The following is a 22,282-nucleotide window of genomic DNA, read 5'->3' as shown; positions in this document are numbered from 1 at the left end:
TTTCTTATACTCATTGCACTCTTCTCAACACCCTGTGATTCAGTTAAGGGGGTGGGGGGGAGCATGTATCTGTAGGATCCAAGTAGGCTGGCTAAAGCAGATTACTAGCCTTCAGTGATTGATTTCTAGTGTTCTAAAAAGGCTTCCATTCTTATTTATGGCTGTAAAACTAGTTTATCTAAACAAGTGCCAGTATAAATGCCTGACTTAAAAGCGGGACAGTCATTTTAGCCAAGAGGGCAATATTGAAATCCTCTCCTTCCCTTTCTATTGCCCCATTCCCAAAAGACCTCCTGCTATCTGAAAGTGTGCAGTGGCATAGAAAAAGGGTTCATTAAAACTCCAGTTTTCCCAAAAGACAATGGTATAAGCAGTGGTTACATTCTCCAGTGCCATTTAATACAACCTTACAATTAACTACGGCTCAACTTTATACTGCAAGAGTTAGCAAATGACATATCTCCCCTCCCAGTTTTGTAGATCCCATCAGCTAAGAATGATTTTCACATTTTAAATAGTGGTAGTGGGTGGTTAGGGACAACAAAAGAAAAATCGCACTGTGATACAACAAAATTATATGAAATTAAAAATTTTGGTGTCCATTATGTTTTACTGGAATACAGGTACACTCAGTGTTTTATGTATTGTCTACGCCTACTTTTGTGATATGGCAGAACTGAGTAGTTGTGACAGAGACCATCTGATCAGTAAAACCTAAAATTACTATGTGGCCCTTTACAGAAAAAGTTAAAAACCCTTATTCGTTAGACAGGATTTTGCCTACAAATGCACTAATACTCGAAGTCCAAATAAGAGACATTCAATATTACGAATTTTTATTTCAAAGCTTTCAGATAATAGCATACAAAGACAATATGAAAAGTAAACGTCAATATAACCGATTAAGGATAAAATGCAGTTGTTTGTGTACTTGATGTACACTTTTGGTTAAATATGAAGTCTCTCTAGCTTGTTCTAAGTGCACACAGCCCTTGCTTTGACCATGCAAGCTGCAACTGTGCAAAGCAATCTTAATCTGATTGTCCCATGACCCATAAATTGTCAAAAAATTAAAATTTCTTTCATTGTTGGTTATAAATACAAAAATATAGTAAAATATTTATTAATACATTATAACTTAAAACATTAGAAACATTGAGAATTATTCTATTTCTTTGTAAAAAAATTAATAGCTTGAATGTTGCTGGCCACCTTCTCATCATATAATCTTTTCTATGCCTTGGCAAATTGTCATACTCCTTTTAAAGTTTGGAGACCCTTCCAAAATTTTATCCTTTGCACTCAATGTTAGAGAATATCCAAGAGCTCCTTTAACGTGCTATTTTTTGCCGGCATCACTTTCTCTGGGACATCATTTTTGTCACAACCCATTTCCTCATCTATGTTCTTAAGTTTGCCTCCACTAAGTTCCTCTGGCTGCATATCTACAGTCTATTGAACGGCAGTGTCAACATTCCCATGGTCATCTGTATCTTCTGTAACTCCATTTACATTCTATTTGAATTTTGCAAAGTTTTGGGCACAGTACAATCTTGCACTACCGTGCAAAGCAAGAACTGCCTGTAATCCTCGGAATCTAGGTGCAGATTTTCCAGCAGTGTTATTATCGGAGCTAGCAGCTTCACCAGATAGCTTAACATTAATCAATTCATCCCAACTTATGAAACGCTGAAATAAGCCTTTACCGGCAGTAAAATGTTCTTTTTAATCTCTTGAAGCAATGCAGCAACTAACTTCAACGCTTGGACCTGAATGCTAGCCAAACTGATTGGGACCTGTTTTTGATTACAGTCTTCAACGCAAAGTAGAATTAAATGCTCCTTTTCAACCCTAAGTGGCTTTCTGTTCCTAGTGCATTTTAAAAAGATGTTGAAGCGACTTTATTGTTGTTTTTCATATTCATCACTTTTTCCAATATGATTTTTACTATAGCTTCATGAAGGCCTAGGTCTTGTCCTATCTTCGCTTTGCTTTTGCCATTTCCAAAATCTTCTAATCACATCCAATTTCACTTCCAGCATTACCACTTTTCATTTCTTTGCTGCTCTTTTATCTTTGTTGACCAATTCCCTTATTTGGTTATCCATTTTTATAAAATGGCATATGGGCCTATCACTAGGAGATAAGGAGACACAACTGTGCTGCTTGTGCCTGCACTGAATAACAGATGCTCAGTGGAACAAATGCCAACACTTTGATAAACGTGCTACAATTGGTCACCGATGATAATGCACATCTATTATATGCATAATGATTTGTGGACTAAACAACTAGCAGCATAGTTTGTACTTAATGCAACTACCCAATGAGTATTGTGGTGATTGAAATTTTATCCATGTTGTTGGGAGACTGGTGTTATTTAATTAAACTGTGGTAACTGGTATTTATGTATATTGGAACTGCAAGGACTCCCTGTACCTAAAAAGAGAAATGTGTGTTAGTTCAAAAAAGTCAACTTTTAATCCAACTTAGTCAACTACTATGCAAGCCCAGTCCTAGATCAAATCAAAGTCAAATCAAATCAGATAGAAATTTCTAAATGGAATGCTAGTTTCAAGACTAAATTATTCACTAGAGCTATACAATGCTTGTAGATAATGTAATCCAGAATTTTTCAAGTAAAGATTTGCAACAGTCCAAAGACATACTTTTGGAGAATACAGACCCTTGCCCTACATTTCAAAAATCTTATGCTTTCACAGTAGCACTAGAGTAAAGTTGTGAAAAAAACAATCAAGGTACAAAACAGTATGTATAAACAACTTATTCCAGAGCAGCCATGTTTACATTTCAGCGAAACAGGAGCATGCATCTCCTTAATACTGTTTCAGTTTTACTGTTTTTGGTTAAGAGCTATAAACAAAGCTTTTAATCAACTTTTATGTTTGTATACATTTAAGAAATAGATAATTAACTTAGGTTAACAGTGAGTATTCACAAGAAATTACCCCCCTCATACAAGGTGTGCACATTCCTCAAAATTTGAGAAACGCTCCAAGATAACATACCTAATTAATAACAGAAGCAGTATTTGATTTGAGATAAACAGTTTCCCACCAACTTTCTATCTATTCTTGAACAAAGCTTAAGTTATAGGATGATCACCCACAGGCACATATGAGAGTCATTTATGGACTATCCAATAGTTCAGCAAATCTAAAACTTGGAACATATGCTAAGAATTTCAGGGGCTGAAAGGATTATATCAGTATTTCTAGAAAAAGATGACCATCAAAGTCCCCCTACACCAACCCTCAATGACTATTTTAAATCAAATCTACTGACTTGGAAAACTATATTATCTTTAAAAACATATTTATACTGTCTTTGAACACTGAAAGATTACGGAAAATTTTCATAATTCAGAGTATAATGCCCACATTATACTCAAATGTCAGTTTTTCACTCAGATCTGATCTTTCCTGTGTTCTTTTGTCAAAAATAAATTTATAAACCCCTTACCTTATTATATAACTCTTCAAATTATTGGTCAGATAAATCTGACAAATGCTGTTCTCTAAGAAAAACATTCAATTTTATTCCTAAAAGGAAAAAAGTTCAAATCAGTATGCAGAAACCACATCATATACATAAGCCTAATGATCTTTTTTTCATAATGTCCTCATCCACATACATTAATCACAACAAATCATGATGTGAACAGCAGTGGAAAAAGTTTAATCATTGGACACATTTCCTTCTCATTTTGATCTTAAGCTCTAGTCATGAGGTTTTTTCATTGCTTAGCTCCTTTAAAACTATAATAAATTTACATTTCTATAAACGATTTCAATCTTCAATTTACTATGACTGGGAAAAAACTTCAGAACAAAGATGATTTCAGGTATATTATTACATCTGTTTTGCACAGATTATCTTATACTAACTTGGAGATGTCTTCTTCCCAGCGTCAAGCCTGATGTGGAAAGGGTTACGTTAATATATTCCAAAACTTGTTATGCTTTGCTTTATTAATGCCTCTGTTACTAGCATTTTCCAAATATCAGAAGAAGCACTAAAACATTAAAGGAAAAGGGGTAGAGGATGTGTCTGCTAACAAAGATCTTTTGAGTAATGATGAAGGAAAAAGAAGCCTCAGAAGATTACAAATCTCAGGCACTAATTAACATTCTGCCAGTCAGGAACATTCTGATTGTCTGACAAGGTCTATTTTGCTCATAAACAGGACCAAAAGCCCATGGGGGGGTGTGGGGATGGACGATTGGATGGACACAGCAGAAAGAGAAGAATCTGAAGCAGGCACAGCAGTGATAGTAGCAACAGAAAAATTATCTGGAACATCTATCTGTAGTCTAAAGGAAGGACAGGAAAGGGGCTAGCTAGACTTTTAGAAAATAGGTTAAAAAAAAAACAAAACAAAAACCCTAGGACTGTCACAAAATTTCTACAGTGCCAATTCATTTAGCTGCTGATACATCTTGTTATGATAATTTTGAACCATCAAAAGATTGTGTAAATATCCTGACTGAGAAGGCAGGGAAGGTGAAGTATACTTATTATCTTAGATAAAACCAAGCTTTAGGGGAAAAGGTCAAACTGTTCCAATGATGCAGCATATCTTTATGTTTACTCTATTCCAAGCCAGATATCTGTTTAACTGCTAACAAGTAATTGGACTATATTCCTCAAAAAACCCTTAAATGTACAGAAGGTTCAACCTTTTCAACCAAAGCACTAGAGGCAGGGACACCCAGTTTCTAGCTATAGTCTAGTTCTGATCAGCTTTTCTAACCACCTCCACGTAGGAGGAATTGGGGAAGGGGGAAAGGGTCTAATAAAAATATATACTGTCAAGGTAGAGTTTCTGTGACTATAAAATAAGCTTTCTTATAAACTCCCTAGAAACTTTCCAAAAGGAATTCAAGTGTTTTACATAGCGTTACTTAAGTTGTGTGTGTACACTAGCAAGAAAGAAACCACAGACCTTAGAAGAGAGTACTTATTTGGACATACACGCTCTCATACTTCTAATTTACTTGACAGTCAAGCATGAAATCCCCTGACTCACAAAAAGAGTATTCTATTAAAGTGTGGTAGCCAACATGGCTGTCAACAATCCCCATCTCCTGGTACTCATACCCTTGTATAGTCTCCTCCGACACTGTACCAGCCTTGGTCTTTGTAACTAATAGGATACAGAAGTAATGATGTCACTTCTGAGACTAGGTTTTAAGACTAAAGCTTCTATCTTGGCCTCTCTCTTGGATCATTCGAGCCGGGGGGAAGCCACCTGCCATGTTGTGAGGATACTCAGGCAGTCTATGAAGTTCACACGGCCAAGAACTAAAGTCTCCAGCCAACAGCCAGCAAGGAAGTGAAGCCTGCGAAGTGAGAGAGCTTAGAAGCTGAGCCTTTAGATGACTGTATCCTTGTGAGAGATCCTGACCCACAGAAACTCTGAGTTATCAAGTGTTTGTTGTTTAAGCTGTTAAATTCTGGGGTTATGTGTTACATGGCAATAAATAACTAATCACAATCCATATCCAAAAAGTAAAATATACAATTTATGAAATAACTAAAAGGTCTGAAATTTTGGGAAAAGAATCAGATTCTAGACTATCTTTGGATTTGGTCCGAATAATTTCAAAACCCCAAAACTTTCTGAAACAAAAAACAGAAAGAACTCAAAGGGTGAAAATTTCAAGAATGTGGGCCAGTTACTAGAAATACATTTCATTATATTAGAACATCAAATTAAAGATTCTAGTAGAACTAGCCCGGTAGGTGTCAACAAGATAGCAGTCCAGAAAGCAAAGTCTGTTTTCACAGGGTTGTTGTAATAAATAAATATTACTTATAAAAACACATATACACAATATACAATGCTTAACACAATGCCTGGAATGTAGTGACCATTCAATAAGCACTAGTTATTTTTTTCCCAAAAGGCCAGTTAACGAGATTTTAAACCGTAAAATAGGAAATTAGATTTATAAATTCATTTTGTGTGTGGACAATCCTCCATTTCCAACTCACTGTCACTGTGCCAGGAATACTTTGATACACTTAAAACAGAAAGATATACTACCTCCCCTGCATAGTTCAAGTAATTATCTTCCACAGTCCAGGCATTTTTCCAGCATCTCCAAATTGTAATTCCTGAAAAAAAGATAATTTCTTTTAAATTATTTTGTGCAATGATCAATGCCTTTTGCAAATGACACTGTCTGTAGCATAGCTTACATATCCTCATTTAAATATTCAATAATCACAACAGTTCATTATGTGAACAGCAGTGAAAAGGTTTAATCACTGGATATGAAGTTACTGCAGGAAGCAAAGATATAACCAAATGATCAAATTGAGAACCTCAATACCACTTGTAAAACAATGTAAACAAAAAAAAGTTATTTAAAAAAAAAAAAAAAACATGGGGGGGTGGCAGAGCCACACAGAAGTACTCTCTAGGTCAAACCAAACCACTTGCCAACAAGGTGACTGCTGACTCACGGCAACCCTGTTATCAAAGAACTGCACTCCATAGGGTTTTCAATCTGTGATCCTTTGGAAGTAGAACACCAGGCCTTTCTTCCAAGGCATCTCTGGGTGAATTCAAATAGTCAACCTTTTGGTTAGTAGCTGAGCTTGTAACCCATCTGTGCCACCTAGGGACAGTACTAAGGTAATAATCAGTTTTTTTAATTTTAATGTTCTGATTATCAAATAGCATAGATTTTGAGTAATCTACCCTAATTGTTGTCAGGAGGGATCAGTCCTTGGAGAAGGACATCATGCTTGGTAAAGTACAGGGTCAGTGAAAAAGAGGAAGACCCTCGATGAGATGGACTGACACAGGGGCTGCAACAATGGGCTCAAGCATAACAACAATTGTGAGCACAGAACAGGACTGGGCAGTGTTTCGTTCTGTATACATTAACAGTTGCTATGAGTCGCAAACGACTTGATGGCACTTAACACCACCATCACCACCCTAACTCATTTTTCCCATTAAGTTCTGCTTTTTTAAATTGCACAATTTTGCTGAACGTGAGGTTTCTCAGGAATACATACATGGCAGAAACATATGCATCTATTTGTTGCCAAAAGACAGTTACCATACAGCCAATAATTCCACTCCCAGGTATATATCCAAGAGACACGAAAACATGTCCACATAAAAACTTGTAAACAATCCAAATGTCCAACAACTGATAAATGTGGTATATCCATACAACGGAATATTATCTGGCAAAAGGAGGGAACTAAGTACTGATACATGCTACAATATGGATGAACCTTGAAACATTATGCTGAGTGAAAAAAACTAGTCACAAAAAACCATATATTATTGTATGATTCTATTAATATGAAATGTCTAGAACTGGCAAATTTACAGTGAAAAAGTAGATTAACGGTTCCCAGGGTCTTGGGAGGGGTGGGAGGTAGGAGGGAAACAGGGACACAGTGAATGTCTGATAATGGATATGGGGTTTCTTTTTGGGGTGATGAAAATGTCCTAAAATTGAGTACTAGAAAAGGTTCTACATAATCTAGCCAACTGACATTGATTTAAATCCAGGTTCTGCTCTCTAAACATCTCACAGCCAGGTAACCATTTTCCATGCATATCCCCCAAGGACCAATTTTTCCAAAGTTCATAGACTATCCTTACGCCCCGTGACTTAGAAGGCAAACTACATAAGCAAAAGCTCTTTTAATTTCACCCAGGTAATATATAAAATACAGTATAATGGAGAAAAGGTGTGAATAAGTAATACCTTGATATGAATCATTTTTGGCTGGAATCTGGGCAAAGTAAATAAAATACACCTGGGGGAAAAAGAAGCAATCTTGTTAAGGCCTGGAGATGTTGGAATCATTTCTGTGAGCCAGAGAAGGAACTGAAAATGTTAAAAAACACCTCTATTTTCTAAGGGGCTTCCAACCTTATGCAGGAGAAAAAGAAGTCACTTAATATACTAAGGATGTTCTTAAAGATACAAAATATGAACTATGCCCTTCGTTAGCCCCATTTCTCTAAGAAAACTGAAATCTCACAACTTAAATGTAAAGAGCTTAACAAAGACGTCGTTCAAGATCTTCTTACTACTGAAAGCTAGCCACGATGCCCCATCCCCTAATCAAAACCCTTTCATCGCCCCGTCTCCCCCGCCCTATTACGGCCATTGTACCCACCAGACAGTGAGCTTCCCCGAGGGTCCCAAGCACCTTACTTCAGTTCCTTCGGAATTCCCCCACTGCGGCAAGATGTCTTACAGAAAAGGGTTCGTGGTGGACGTATCCTCACATTAGAACTTCCAGCTTCTCTGGGGTAACATACTTACGGCCAGCCATGCCAACAGCTCCTCCACCATTTCCACATCATGAAGCTACAAAATAAAATGCAAGGAGACGACGTAAATCTTAGTAAATCACCTACTTTTTTGACCCGACTCTCTCTTCAATATTTCTAGGACACCGCGTTTATCCCTCTCCCTCATCCCCCCTCCTCTCAAATCCTCCTGTCAGATTTACAGCTCGCACCCGGAGACCCATCCGCATGGCCCTGGATTCGCTTCCATTTATGTCCTGACTCTTCGCTTTGCATTCTCAGCTTCAGCTTCATAAGCAGCGTGATGGCAGTGGATTGACCAAACTGGCTGAATCCAGGAGAAAACCCAGTGAGTTGGAACAAATGCCACTAAACACTCTGGAAGAGGCAGGTAAGGAGCGGCCCTTCCGATTGGCTGCTGCGACACGACGTAGCCAATGATTGGCCCGGCGTCCAACGCAGCGCCTGCGGAGAGGAACGGTGGGAGTCCCGCACCTTAAAAGCCCGCCTTTCTGTATAAATAAAGGTCGTAGCCGCTGAGTCAACAGGCGGAGCTAAATTTATCGTGGTTCATGCTGCTACGGCAACCCCGAAAGTAGAGCCCCACGTAGCAAGAAGATGACCCGAAGCTGCTCTGCAGTGGGCTGCAGCACCCGCGACACCGTGCTCAGCAGGGAGCGCGGCGTCTCCTTCCACCAGTGCGTGTGAGAGCAGCCTCCGAGCCGTCTTAACTCCCAGCAGCGCTACTGGGGAGTAGGCCACGGTGGGGTGGGGCCGGGGAGTGCGTCGCGCGGTCGACGTGACGTGTCTCGACGTGTGTAACGTGAGGCGGGGCGGGGAAGTTTGAGAGCTGAGTTTCTTCTTTGTGTAGCTCACTGTTTCCTTTCAAATTGGTAGTATTTTCTCTTTCTCTGCAGCTTGCCTCACGGCTTGCCTAATGGCTTTTAAAGAGAATTACGCTTAAAAAAATGAAAGGACTTCTGGCTTCTTTCGGGTTCTTATTTAAAGTGAGGAGGGGAGAAGGAAGGGGGTTTGGGAAAACTGTTGAAGGCGTGTGCTCCCATTACAATATGGCGTCGTGAGCATGAGTACAGACCAGAGTTTCCGCCAGTACTGACTGTCATTGCAAGTTGTCCAGTAGCATTAGCCGAGCTCAGTAAGGCCGGTCATCTTCTAGCTGGATCTGATCATAGCAAGGAAGTTTTATTTGGCTAAAGAGTGGGGCAGAATTTCAGACCAATGTAATTAGAACTCAAATCTATGGTGCAGACTGGTATAGGTCATTCAAATCATGTTCAAGGCACCATGGGAAGTACAAAAGTAGGTAAACAGATCCTCACAGGACTTCAGAGTCTTTTCAAAGGTGGGGCCCTGGTGGCACAGTGGTTAAGAGCTCAGCTGCTAACCAAATGGTTGGCAGTTTGAATCCACCAGCTGCACCTTGGAAACCCTATGGAGCAGTTCTACTCTGTCCTGTCGGATTGCTATGAGTCAGAATTGACTCTACAGCAACGGATTTGGTTTTTGGTTTGTAGACTGCTATAATTAACGAAACCAAACCTCATCTAGAGCCAGGAAAGTCCCTTTGGTTAGCAGCTGAGCTCTTAACCACTGTGCCACCAGGGCCCCACCTTCTTACAGACTACCTCTATCACTTTAGGAGGAATAGCGTGGAGAAATGTAAAGAGATGGAAAGTACAGATAATGTATAAGTGGAAAGGTAGCTTGGGGACAAATTATGAAAAAATTAAACGTCAGGTTTAAGGAGTTTTTACTCTGTAGTCTTTATTTTTAAATAGGGCTGATTCTTCCATAAGCTGTTATGACTATATCCTTTCCTATCTCCTCTGGGGCTTTTTTTCCCATCAGTTGATTCCCTTTCTCTTATTTTAAACTGCTCTCTCTGCTAGTTACTTGCTTAAAGCCAGTAAGCATGCCCACTTTAGTCCCATGAGTGTGCACCGCTACACCACCCTACCACTCTCCCTCCCTTTATAACCAGGGCCCTAAAACCAGGAGTGTGCACTACTTCCTTGCCTTCCATTGACTGTTCAACTGTAGCCAGATAGGAAACGCTGGTGGTGTAAGTGGTTAAAAGCTACAGCTGCTTGGAGTCCCCACTGCTTGTAGAATAAAGTTAGCTTGTTCACACCTCAAAAAAAGCTACAGCTGCTAACCAAAAGGTCGGCGGTTCAGATCCACCAGGCGCTCCTTGGAAACCGTATGGGGCAGTTTTACTCTCTCCTATAGGGTCACTGTGAGTCAGAATCGACTCAATGGCAACAGGTTTTGAGGTAGCTAGATATCTGACACCACAGCACTAATGAAACAGCATGGACAAAGGGTCCTAAGTGATCTTACTGAGTTTAGTGGGCACATGGATCTGAACTAAAAGGTTCAGCAAACAGGTAATATGGGAAAGAGAGAATTAGTCAACTCGCCTTTACAATCATGAGGCTCTTCATAAAAAATTTGAGTACGTGTCCCTGTTATATGTATAGGAAAGCCAGTGTTGTGCTAATATGCATTATAAAAAATTAAAGGATGGGGCAAAAATTAATAATTTCTGATATTTTCCTCCAATCTCAGTAGATGCTTTGGTGGCCGCTGAACTAAAGGATGGATCCAAAGCTTGTTAACATTTAAGACCCTTTGAGAACTGGCCTCTAGCTACCTCTCCAGGCCATCTCTAACCACTCTCTGCTACCTCTGTACTCTTCAACCACAACATACCGTCTGCCCTGTCCTCCCAGCCTCATCTTCCTCTCCTACATTTTTGGTTTCTTTCACATCCCTTTAGTTCGAGGCCATGTATGCTTCTCAGTCGCACTCTTAGCTTCACCCTAGGCCTTAGCACTCTTTGCTGTGTTCTTCCCCAATCCTGTACTTGACAGTTTTATTGGTTCTATTTTTTCTTATAATAGTAGATAGTTAAAAATTTTAACATTAAACATCCCTGTCCTTAAAACTAACCACTTTCAGTAGTTTGTCGATGTCCTTCTTTCTTTAAAAGCGTCTCATCTGTCATGTTGCTTGACCCCATTGTTCTTAAGCATCCAAATTAACCTCTTTTTCCAGTGCTTTATAAGCCAGTAATATTCGAGACATTATTTAAACCTCTGTTTTCGCATCTGCTTTAAATGGCCTCTATCTGAATGGCAGTGGCATCATTAGGGGAGTGCGGACCACACCGGGTGATAGTCAGAAGGGGTGACACCAAAATGTCTATAAATTTTTCGTGCTGTGTTTCAGCAGAAATTTATTATTTTTTATAAAAATACCCGTGTGGTTAGTTACAATAAAAAAAAAACATTTTTTTGTAAGCCCAGCTTGCATGTATCAATGTACCTACAAGGCTAAAACTCGTGTTAATTTACTTTTTTACCTTCTAATGTGCTCTGGTCAGAGCTGTCATTATTTCCAAATTACAGTGATGCTTCAAATCTATTTTGGTTCATCTGCACATGCTACAAGCATGTGCTGTTGTTTTCATTGCTGCTGGTGTTTAATTTATCGTCCTGATTTTGTTAAATTTTCCGGTGTTTTAGCTATAATAAAGGAACCCTGATGGCACAGAGGTTAAAGCAATCAACTGCTAACCGAAAGGTCGGTGGTTTGAAATCTCAGTGGGGAAAAGATGTGGCAGTCTGCTTCTGCAGAGATTTACAGCCTTGGAAACCCTTTGGGGTCACTATGAGTCGGAATCGATTCAATGGCAGTGGGTTTGGTTTTCAGTTAGCTATATTATTGTGGAAAATAGTGTTTGTGAACCTATATCAATAACTTTTTTGAGAATGAAGTAGTAATTAAAGGAAAAGAAGGAGTGATGATACAGGAATTACAATTTATGAGTAACCTTAGTACAAAAAACATTCCTAAGGATCCTGTGTGGTCTGGTACAGGAGGAGGTCCATGGCGTGGGTTGTGGGGGGTGGCGAGGGGAACACCAGCCCTAGTGACGCCACTGCTGCATGGCAAAGTCCTATTGACCTTTCAGTTCTGGCTCTGACATTATCTTTGAAAGCTTCTTCCGAGCTCCCCATTGCCATCACCAGAGCTGTGAAAGAAGTGGTAAGGACATAGGCAAGGGGCTCTGGTGAAAAGAATGAATCAAAAATGACTTAAAGGTATAGAAATTATTATTGGAGAACATTGGTGCCCTGTCAAAACCATAAATGTCTATATGCAAGGTGGGACTGGCGAGTTAAAAATTAAAGTAACCTTTTAATTCATTCTCTTTTTGTTGGTGTTGGTAACAAGATTAAGAAAATTAACTTCATAAGCAAATATATCTGTGATAATTTGGAATACTTTTTTTGCCTGAATTGTTGTAATGGATTTTATTTTTAAACACTTAATTATGAAAAGTTTTAAACACACTAACAGGCAAAAAATATAACAAACACCTGTATACCCACCACTAGGATTAAGCAGATGTTAACATTTTGCCTTATTTGTTTCAGATTTTTTTTTTCTTTTAGAACAGAACTAAGTTACAGGTAATAGTTAAAGCCTCACCCCCCAATCCCTTCTCTTCCTTTCCAGAGGTATCCACTGTAGAAGAGGTTTTGTTAGCCATTTTTCTGGACAGTATTTTATGTACAGAGAGCCAAAGCTAAATTCCTGCTGGTAGTGTAAAAAGGCATAATCAACAGGAAAAAGAATATATATTCTAGTACAGTGAAATCCAACTCATTGTCATGCATATGAGATGATTGGTTCGGGATTTTTCTTCTGCCAGAGATGGCTTTATAGTAGAGAGACATGAACTCCAATTTTAACTAGCTATTTACTGCTTGGCTTTTTACTTGTCTCTGCTTCTTGTTTCATCTTGTTTAAGAGGATAAAAACCCACCTTGCAGAGTTTTTTAAGGCTAATACCAAGTCTTTATAATGTATATATAACAGAACGTAAATGCTTTAAAAGTAGTGTCAGTCAGTTTATTATTGCTGATTTAATTTTATCCAGAACTCAAATTCGTTACACTGGTTAGAGTGCAGTATTTCCCAACCTTTTTCAAGTCATTTTACACATAGAGAATATTTGTGTAGTACTCTGGGGCAAACTGACAAAGCTGGCCAGAAGTAACTACTTCAGGGGCTCCAGGTGTTCCAGGCCACCCCATAGGCCAAGGAGATCAATTGCTGTACTCATCAGGCATACATACCAGTAGGGAGGCTGGTATGTATAACTTGGTGGACTTGCAGGTTTTTGATGGTCCCTTGCATGGTTAGAGTCCAGCCCATGTTTAAGGAGTAGGTAATTATCCTCCAACTCTTGAAGGGAGGAGTATCAAAGAATTTGTGGATGTAAAAATCACCACAGGAAACAAAAATGCTACACATGTTTTTTAACCAGTTAAATTTGAGCAGATTCTTCTGTTAAGTGTAAGCAGTGAAGATAGAATGTGGTAGGACATTTAGTATGAGAATTGCCCCCATACAGATTGAAACAGACAAGATCACTTAGATAGTAAATTTTGGGGTTAAAAAATTAAAAAGCTTATAAAAATGAAATCAGATAAATTCATTTGGCTTGAGTTTCTGTTTGTATAAAACAGTTAAGTAGTAAATGGGTTCATATAACAAATACTACTAGAATATTTTCATGTTAATAGAACTTTAATATGATTGTTATAGATTTCCAACTGATACCATACAGCGCTCAAAATGGATCAGGGCTGTTAACCGTGTGGATCCCAGAAGCAAAAAGATTTGGATCCCAGGACCAGGTGCTATACTGTGTTCCAGACATTTTCAAGAAAGTGACTTTGAGTCATATGGCATGAGAAGAAAGTTGAAGAAAGGAGCTGTGCCTTCTGTTTCTCTATACAAGGTATAATTAGGTGAAAACAAAGCTAAATTTTACAGAACCTTTAATAAAGTAATACACATTATAGCTAGAATTTGTAGCGTAAAAAAAACTAAGTCTTAAATTCAATATTAGATTTAAAATGTTTAGAAAAAAAATTCTTTATATATAATAGTAGTGTTCTGCTTTGGAGCCTTTAAAAAAATAAGGTCTATAAATGCAAATCATTTGTCTAGACATACATAAAGATTACTAACTAATCACAAAAATCAACTAATGGATATACATAGTCTTAGAATTCAGACTTTTGTTAAGTCCAAGAGAACTTTCATAACTGAAATTATCTACCGTTTTTGGGGGGGCTTTTCCCAGTAATGTTACTGATCATGACCAAAAATGTACCTAATTATTAGCACTGATATAGAAAGAAGTATACAGAAGTATGAGACTTTTTATGAGGCAGTCACCAGTATTGGTGTTACATTCCAATGTTTCTTTTAATTGTTTTTATTTTATCCTTTCACTCCTTAGCCACAACCCTGGTTCATGGCTCAGTCGCTTCTGCATAGTCTACAATAATCATCTTTCTATCCTGATGCTATTCTCATCTTTCTCTTATTTGTTGGGTTTTCCTTCAGTATTGTTTTATGTCATTCCCCTATTCGGAAGTATATATTTGGTGGCAAATTCAAACTCTTAATTAGGAGTCTCAACTGCTTCTTATTAATTGTACATTTCTAACTGCCTCGAATACTCTTTTCGAACCACATACACTTACGTGATGGCGTAACAGTTAAGAGCTATGGCTGCTAACCAAAAGGTAAGCAGTTCAAATCTACCAGCTGCTCCTTGGAAACCCTATAGGCTAGTTCTACTCTGTCTTATAGGGTCGCTGTGAGTGGGAATCATCTCGATGGCAAGGGATTTGTTTTTTTTTTTTTAGTACTTATCTGCTGTATATGTGATAAGGAAGCCCTGGGTGGTGCCAATTGTTAACACACTCAGCTGCTAACTGAAAAGTTGGAGGTTCATGTCCACCCAGAGGTGCCTTGGAAGAAAGGCCTAGCAATCTACTTCTGAAAAATTAGCCAATTGAAAACCCTAAGGATCACAGTTCTACTTTGACACACACGGGGTTGCCATGAGTTGGAACTGACTCTATAGCAACTGGTTTATTTGTGATAAATTGACGTGATTTTGGCCATCCAAGGCACAACCATTCGTCTCTATTTGCCTGGAGTGATAAAGGAGAGGGAGAGTCAGGAATAGGAGGAGGAAATGGAATGTGTGAAGAACTGCCTCCATTGCAGACCAGAAGAACTGGATGGTGCCCGGATACTATTACTGGACGTTTTGATCAAAGATTCTGTGGAAGAATCCTAATCAAAAGGGGAGAAATGGGGAACAGAATTTCAAATTCTCATGGAATCCAGACTTTATGGAGGCTGCATGAAATCCTGAAATTGTTGCTCTGCGATAATCTTTCAACCTTAAACGAAAAATACCCCTGAAGTCTTCTTAAAACCAAACAATAGGTTAGGTTAACTAGTAAAGAATGTCTGCCTTGAGCATTATGCTGTTTTAAGATCTATCTATATAGGACCAAACTGACAAAAGGAACTTGAAAGATTAGATAGGAAACTTAGGGGGCAGTGAGTTTATGTTAATGGGGGAGGAACAATTTGGAAAAGGAAAGTGAGAATGGTTGTACAGCTTGAAGAGTAATCAATGTCACTGAGTTGTACATGTAGATACTATTGAACTGGTGTATGTTCTGCTGTGAATATTCTTAGCAACAACAACAAAAAAATCAATAAATTATAAAAAAAATTGAGTTGCTTTCATGCTTTTATATAAAATCAATAATAAACCCAAAATACCAAACCTGTTGCCATGGAGTCAGTTCCCACTTGGCAACCCCATGTGTTACAAAGTAGAACTGCTGCATAGGGTTTTCTTGGCTGTAATCTTTACAGAAGCAGATTGCCACGCCTTTCTTCTGCAGTGCTGCTGGGTGGGTTCAAACAACAACCTTTAGGTTAGTAGTCAAGCACAAACCATTTGCACTACCCAGGGACCTAAAATCAATAATAGTTACCATTTACTGAGACCTGTTATGATTCGGGCATTGTACTAGGAGATTTACATAAGTTATCCTCAAAACCTCCCTGTATTATTATCCACATTTTACTGATGAGGAGACAAGGGATTACAGAGGTTAAGTGCCCATTAACAAATGATGGAGCTGGGACTTAAACCCAGGTCAATCTTAATTCCAAAGCCCATGTGCTTTCCACTGTGCTTTCCTTTTTTGTGCAAATAACCGTTCCCTACATTATATCATGTTATTGCTCCTTCAAAACTCACTTCTATGAAACCGTCCCAAATTAACACCAACTTTTTCTAATTAAGGAGCCCTAGTGGTGCAGTGGTTAAAGAGCTTAGCTGCTAACCAGAAGGTCAGTGGTTCAAATCCACCAGCCGCTCCACAGGAGAAAGATTTGGCAGTCTGCTTCTGTAAAGATTACAGCCTTGGGAGCCCTACGGGGCAATTCTACTCTATCCTATGAGGTCACTATGAGTCAGAATCGACTCGACAGCAGTGGATTTTGTTTTTTTTTTTTGGTTTTTTAGTTACTTTAATCATTTCAGAAACTTTTCAGCAGCATGTTAATATTTCTGCATAGGTGCAATAAAATCTGTTTACTTGCATTGTCCTATAGATTATACATTTTTTAAAAAATTCAGAGATTATGATCTTTTTTTTCATAACTTAACTCTCCACAGTAGCCAGGTGAGTGCATCGCATTCACTGGTATTTTTATAACTAATCAATTGTATGATGATTTATAAAATAACCTTAATTCTATATTTCTGGCATAGGTTCCTCAAGCTGCACACCTTAAAGGTAAAGCAAGACAGAAAATTTTAAGACAGCCACTTCCAGATAATTCTGAAGAGGTTACTACCGAGGACCATAACTATAGTTTAAGGAGACCCTTGACAATAGGTGCAGAAAAACTGGCCGAAGTGCAGCAGATGTTACAAGTGTCCAAAAAAAGACTTATTTCTGTCAAAAACTACAGAATGATAAAGAAGAGAAAGGGCTTGCGATTAATTGATGCACTTGTAGAAGAGAAACTACTTTCTGAGGAAACAGAGTGTCTGCTACGAGCACAATTTTCAGGTATTTCCCCCAATAACTTGCAATACTTACAAAATAGCTCTTTATTTTTCTGTAATATCATTAAATACTTATTTTGCTATTGCCTATGAAAATCTACTTTCAGCTGGAAAGTATAAAGTCTCAGTAGGATAAACAAGAAGAATGAAAATAACCCCAATCCTTTTATATTTTACAGTTTTCCAATTATAAAAGTAGTATACTTATTATAGGAAAAGCAAAAAAATATATAAATGCTAAAAATAACCCAGAATCCCACGACCCAGAGATGAGGTCATATGGTTTACACAATATTTTCACCTACTACAAATTCTTTATAAACAGTTATAACAGCTATGTAATTTTTTCCAAAATGTTTTTGCGTGGAATTTAACTGTAGTTTGCTATCTCTCTCTGAGCTTGGAAACTGTATAAGTCTCTGAATTTTTTTCTTGAATAGTCTATAGAGTAGCTATAAAAATCTATTGAAAAAATACTGCCTAGTTCTCTTTGTGAACCAGGATATTTGAAAAGAAGCAACTTAAGAATTGCCAACTTATTTTTTAATGAAAGCAGCAGAGATTTTGGACGTATTTTACAAAAGTTACATCATGTTACTAGAAAGGAGTGGATATCTCCAAAGGAGGAAAATATTTTTCAAAGAGAGGACTAGAGGTAATAGGTAATAAATAGGGTCTCACTAGAAACGGAGGATTATTTTTTTTCTCTTGTAGGTGAGATTGTGTAGTCTGAACAGTACCCTATCCCCAGAAAGGTTTCTTTTATCTGATTTTAATCCTCAGATAAATGGTAACCAGGGGAAATAACAAAACAAACAAATGTCCTCATGATTCCTATTTTATCCAGTTATTTCATTTTATTCTTGGTTCCTCAAAAAATTTCTACTTAGTCTGCCAGTGAATAGTAAAACATAGTGATTCAAGTTGATCGTTTTCTCTTCCCTATCTCTAGTGAAAAGATCCAAAGCGAATAGGGTAAATTGGATAAGAGGCCCTGAAATGGGACAGTAATCTCTGAACACACTCAGTTAAAATGCGAATTGTATTTACATTTGAATTTTGATGCCCAGTGTATTTTCTATCCAAATGCTATGATCTGTATCTGAAAATTTTACTATATGTATTTTTTATCACAAAGAATACATAAATGTATTTCAACAGATTTTAAGTGGGAGTTGTATAACTGGAGAGAAACAGCTGAATACTCCACAGAAATGAAACAATTTGCATGTACACTCTACTTGTGCAGTAGCAAAGTCTACGATTATGTAAGAAAGATTCTTAAGCTACCTCATTCTTCCATCCTCAGAACGTAAGTGGGTTGTTCTTTTATTGAATTTTATATATATGGCTATTAATATTCATACTATCATTCACTAGTACATTTTCTTCTAAAAAATTCTGGGTGGTATTTGTGTATTATTACAGCAGTGATATCTTCACTGATAAAAATGAAGACGTGTAGTCTGAAAAGTTTTTTTATGTCTTCCAGATGTTACAAACATTCCAGCTAGGAAAATTTGAAACCTGAAATACTGTAATTTCTAGTATGCTTCAGTGGAAACCTGGTGGCACAGTGTTTAAGAGCTTGGCTGCTAACCAAAAGGTCAGCAGTTCAAATCCACCAGCTGCTGCTTGGAAGCTCAGTGGGGCAATTCTACTCTGTCGTTTAGGGTCACTGGGAGTCGGAATCGACTCGACGCCAGCGGGTTTGGTTTTTTTAGTACAGTTCAGTAGTTTTAATATCTGACTGTCCTGGAAAATCTAGAACAACTTTGGGTTGATGTTGCCCTGAGACAAAGCACAGGAATCTGCATCTTCAGTAAGCAGTGTAGTTGATACAGTTGACGTAAAGGTCCCTACGTGGCACAAACAGTTTGCACTGGACTGCTAGTCTAAAGGTTGGCTGTTTGAACCCACCCAGAGGTACCACAAAAGAAAGGGACTGGCTATCTGCTTCCATTAAGATTATAGCCAAGAAAACCCTATGAAACAGTTCTACTCTGTAACACCTAGGTTGCCATGAGTCAGAATCCACTCAACAGCATCTAAAATAACAACATGCAGTAGATGCCAATGCAGGTTGTCCAGGGACCAGATTTTGATAAACAAAATTTTAAGATTTGTGGTCAAAGTACCTAGGTACAATTAAAATTCTCTTAGTCTGAAGCAAGTAACACTTCCGATAACTTTACAGGATTGCCTTATAAACTTAACACTCTTAGTTCTTACTTTTTTCTATTACTGATTTTATAAACTCCTTTTTTAAAAGATGATGAAGATTTTCCTTCATATACACTATAAAAATACTACTACTAATAAAAGTTTTGGAAGTAAGAGAAAAGGAGGGGAAAAATCATCCATTGTTCCTTTAAATTGTATATAAAAAATTACTGTTAGCATTTAGGGTGGGTATTTCCTTCCAGTCTTTGTTCTGTGGCTAGATTTATTAGTTTTTATGTAGTTGTGATCTTTTGTACATACATTTTTAACCTGCCTTTTATGACTTTATAATGTAAGCCTTTTAACCATGTTATTATGAGCTCTTTACAAACAGGTTTTAATGGCTGCATAGTATCAGCCATCAAACAAGTTTTAATGGCTGACTTTCTCCAACTAGTGGACATTTATATTGAATCCATTTTTTTTTTATTGCAGTTGCTATTTTGTATAATAATGAAATGAACATTTGTATATAAAACTTAATCTTTTCCATAATTTTACCATTCAGCCTAGGTTTTATATTTATACATAAATGTCCACCTTCTGCTGAGCAAGAGAAATTGTTTTTTTAATTATTCCTTCCCCATTTCTCTTAATATATAAGCACTTTATAAATTTTGGATCCCTGGTGGCACAGTGGTTAAGAGCTACGGCTGCCAACCAAAAGGTAGATAGTTCAAATCTACCAGATGCTCCTTGGAAACCCTTTGGGGCAGTTCTACTCTGTCCTATGGGGTTGCTATGAGTCGGAATCAACTTGACGCAACAAGTTTGTTTCTTTGTTTTTGGTTTTATAAATTTTGCTCATACTCCTCCCTTCTCCTTTCCCATGGCTTCAAAAGCCTTTTGCGATAACAAATACAGATACTGTGTTGATATTTTATCCTCCTACCTCCCCCTCTACTTTTTGGTGGGGGAGAATTGGTTCATTGGTAGAATTCTTGCCTTCTTTGTGGGAGACCTGGGTTTGATTCCCAACCAATGCACCTCATGCACAGCCATCACCCATCAGTCGGTGGAGGCTTGCATGTTGCTATGATGCTGAACAGGTTTCAGTGGTGCTTCCAGACTAGGAAGAAAGGCCTGGTGGTCTACTTCCAAAAATTAGCCAGTGAAAACCCCATGGATCACAATGGTCTAACCCACAACTGGTCATGGGGATGGTGCAGGACTGGGCAGCATTTTGTTCTGTTGCCATGGGGTCACAATGAGTCTGGGTTGACTCACTGGTAGCTAACAACAACAACCCCTTCTTTAGTAAAGTCTCTTCTGCACTAGTTTTAAAGCATGACTTACTGGTTTTTAACTATGGTTTTATGTGAGACATCCATGTGGCATCTCATCTTTTTTTTTTTTCCTAATGGTGTTCTTCATTCCCGTAGTTCTGCATCAACTCCTAGATTTAATCTTCTCTGGCAACTCCCAACTCACTGATCTTTTCTTTCTTCATGTCATTTTGCATTTTGTAACTTTTGTATAACATTATATATTTAGATTTATAATTCTAGTACGCAAAGTTATTTATTTCTTTGGTACTTTGTAACTAAGGTACTTTGTTTAATGTGATAGTAACACATACTTGTTATAAAACATTCAAATAATATGTAAATACGTAAGTAACAGAAAATGAAAAACATTTATAATACTGCCCTTCCCCTAATGCCACAAGATAACCACTGGTAGCAGTTTGGTATATATCCTCCCAGACTCTTTTTTTAAAACTCTTCATCTATTTACTTACCAATAAAATGTAAGTATACACACAAACACACACGTAGTTTTTCCACAGTGTGAATTTTTCTAGCATTTTTTATTGTGGACATGTTTCAGTTGCAAAATATAGCCTACCTAATCTATTTTAATGGCCATATATTATACTAATATATATATTGTTTTGCTTTTTTCTTTAATTGTGCTTTAAGTGAAATTTACAATTCAAGTTAGTCTCTTTTCTTAGTCATCTAGTGCTGCTGTAACAGAAATACCACAAGTGGATGGCTTTAACAAAGAGAAATTTATTCTCTCATAGTATAGAAGGCTACAAGTCCAAATTCAGGGCATTAGCTTCAGGGGAATGCTTTCTCTTTCGGCTCTGGAGGAAGGTCCATTGCATCAATCTTCCCTTGGTCTGGGAGCTTCTCTGCGCAGAAACCTCAGGTCCAAAGGACATGCTCTGCTCCCAGTGCTGCTTTCTTGATGATATGAGGCCCCCATGTGTCTCTGCTCACTTCTCTCTTTCATATCTCAAAAGAGATTGACTTAAGACACTATCCAATCTTGTATAGCTCATCAGTATAACTGCCACTTATTACATCATAGTGATAGATTTTACAACACAGAAAGAAATCACATCAGATTACAGAATGGTACACAGTCATACAATACTGGGAATCATGACCCAGACAAGTCGACAGACATTTCTGGGGCACACAATTCAATCCATGACACTCCACCCTTTGGCCCCCCCAAAATTCATGTCCTTGCCACATGTAAAACATATTCACCTCATCGTATCATAGCAAAAGTCTTAAATCAACTCCAAGTCCAAAATCCAAAAATAAAATTCCTCTTCATCTGTGAAATCTAGAATACAAGTTATGTGCTTCCAAAGGTACAATGGCAGAACAGGCACAAGCTAGACATTTCCATTACAAATGGGAGAAACTGGAGGAAAAGAAGGGATAACAGGTACCAAGCAAGTCAGCAGAACACATTACATTAGCCCTCAAGGCTTGAAAATAGTCCTCTGT

General features: G+C 37.9%; 1 protein-coding gene across 1 annotated transcript in view; it reads left to right on the top strand.

Moving 5' to 3' along the window:
* Positions 1-8,779: 8,779 nt before the first annotated feature.
* Positions 8,780-22,282, top strand: part of THAP9 (THAP domain containing 9) — a 19,245-nt gene continuing 5,742 nt past the window's right edge. The window contains exons 1-4 of the mRNA XM_004383093.3: positions 8,780-9,012; positions 13,955-14,150; positions 17,010-17,313; positions 18,471-18,621. Of these exons, the coding sequence (XP_004383150.1) occupies positions 8,933-9,012; positions 13,955-14,150; positions 17,010-17,313; positions 18,471-18,621 (731 nt within the window). The 5' untranslated portion in view covers positions 8,780-8,932. The remainder of the gene's footprint in view (positions 9,013-13,954; positions 14,151-17,009; positions 17,314-18,470; positions 18,622-22,282) is intronic.

Source organism: Trichechus manatus, unplaced genomic scaffold (genome assembly GCF_000243295.1).
Source record: "Trichechus manatus latirostris isolate Lorelei unplaced genomic scaffold, TriManLat1.0 scaffold00105, whole genome shotgun sequence".
Classification (NCBI taxonomy): Eukaryota; Metazoa; Chordata; class Mammalia; order Sirenia; family Trichechidae; genus Trichechus; species Trichechus manatus.
This window is presented reverse-complemented; position numbering and strand designations above follow the sequence as displayed.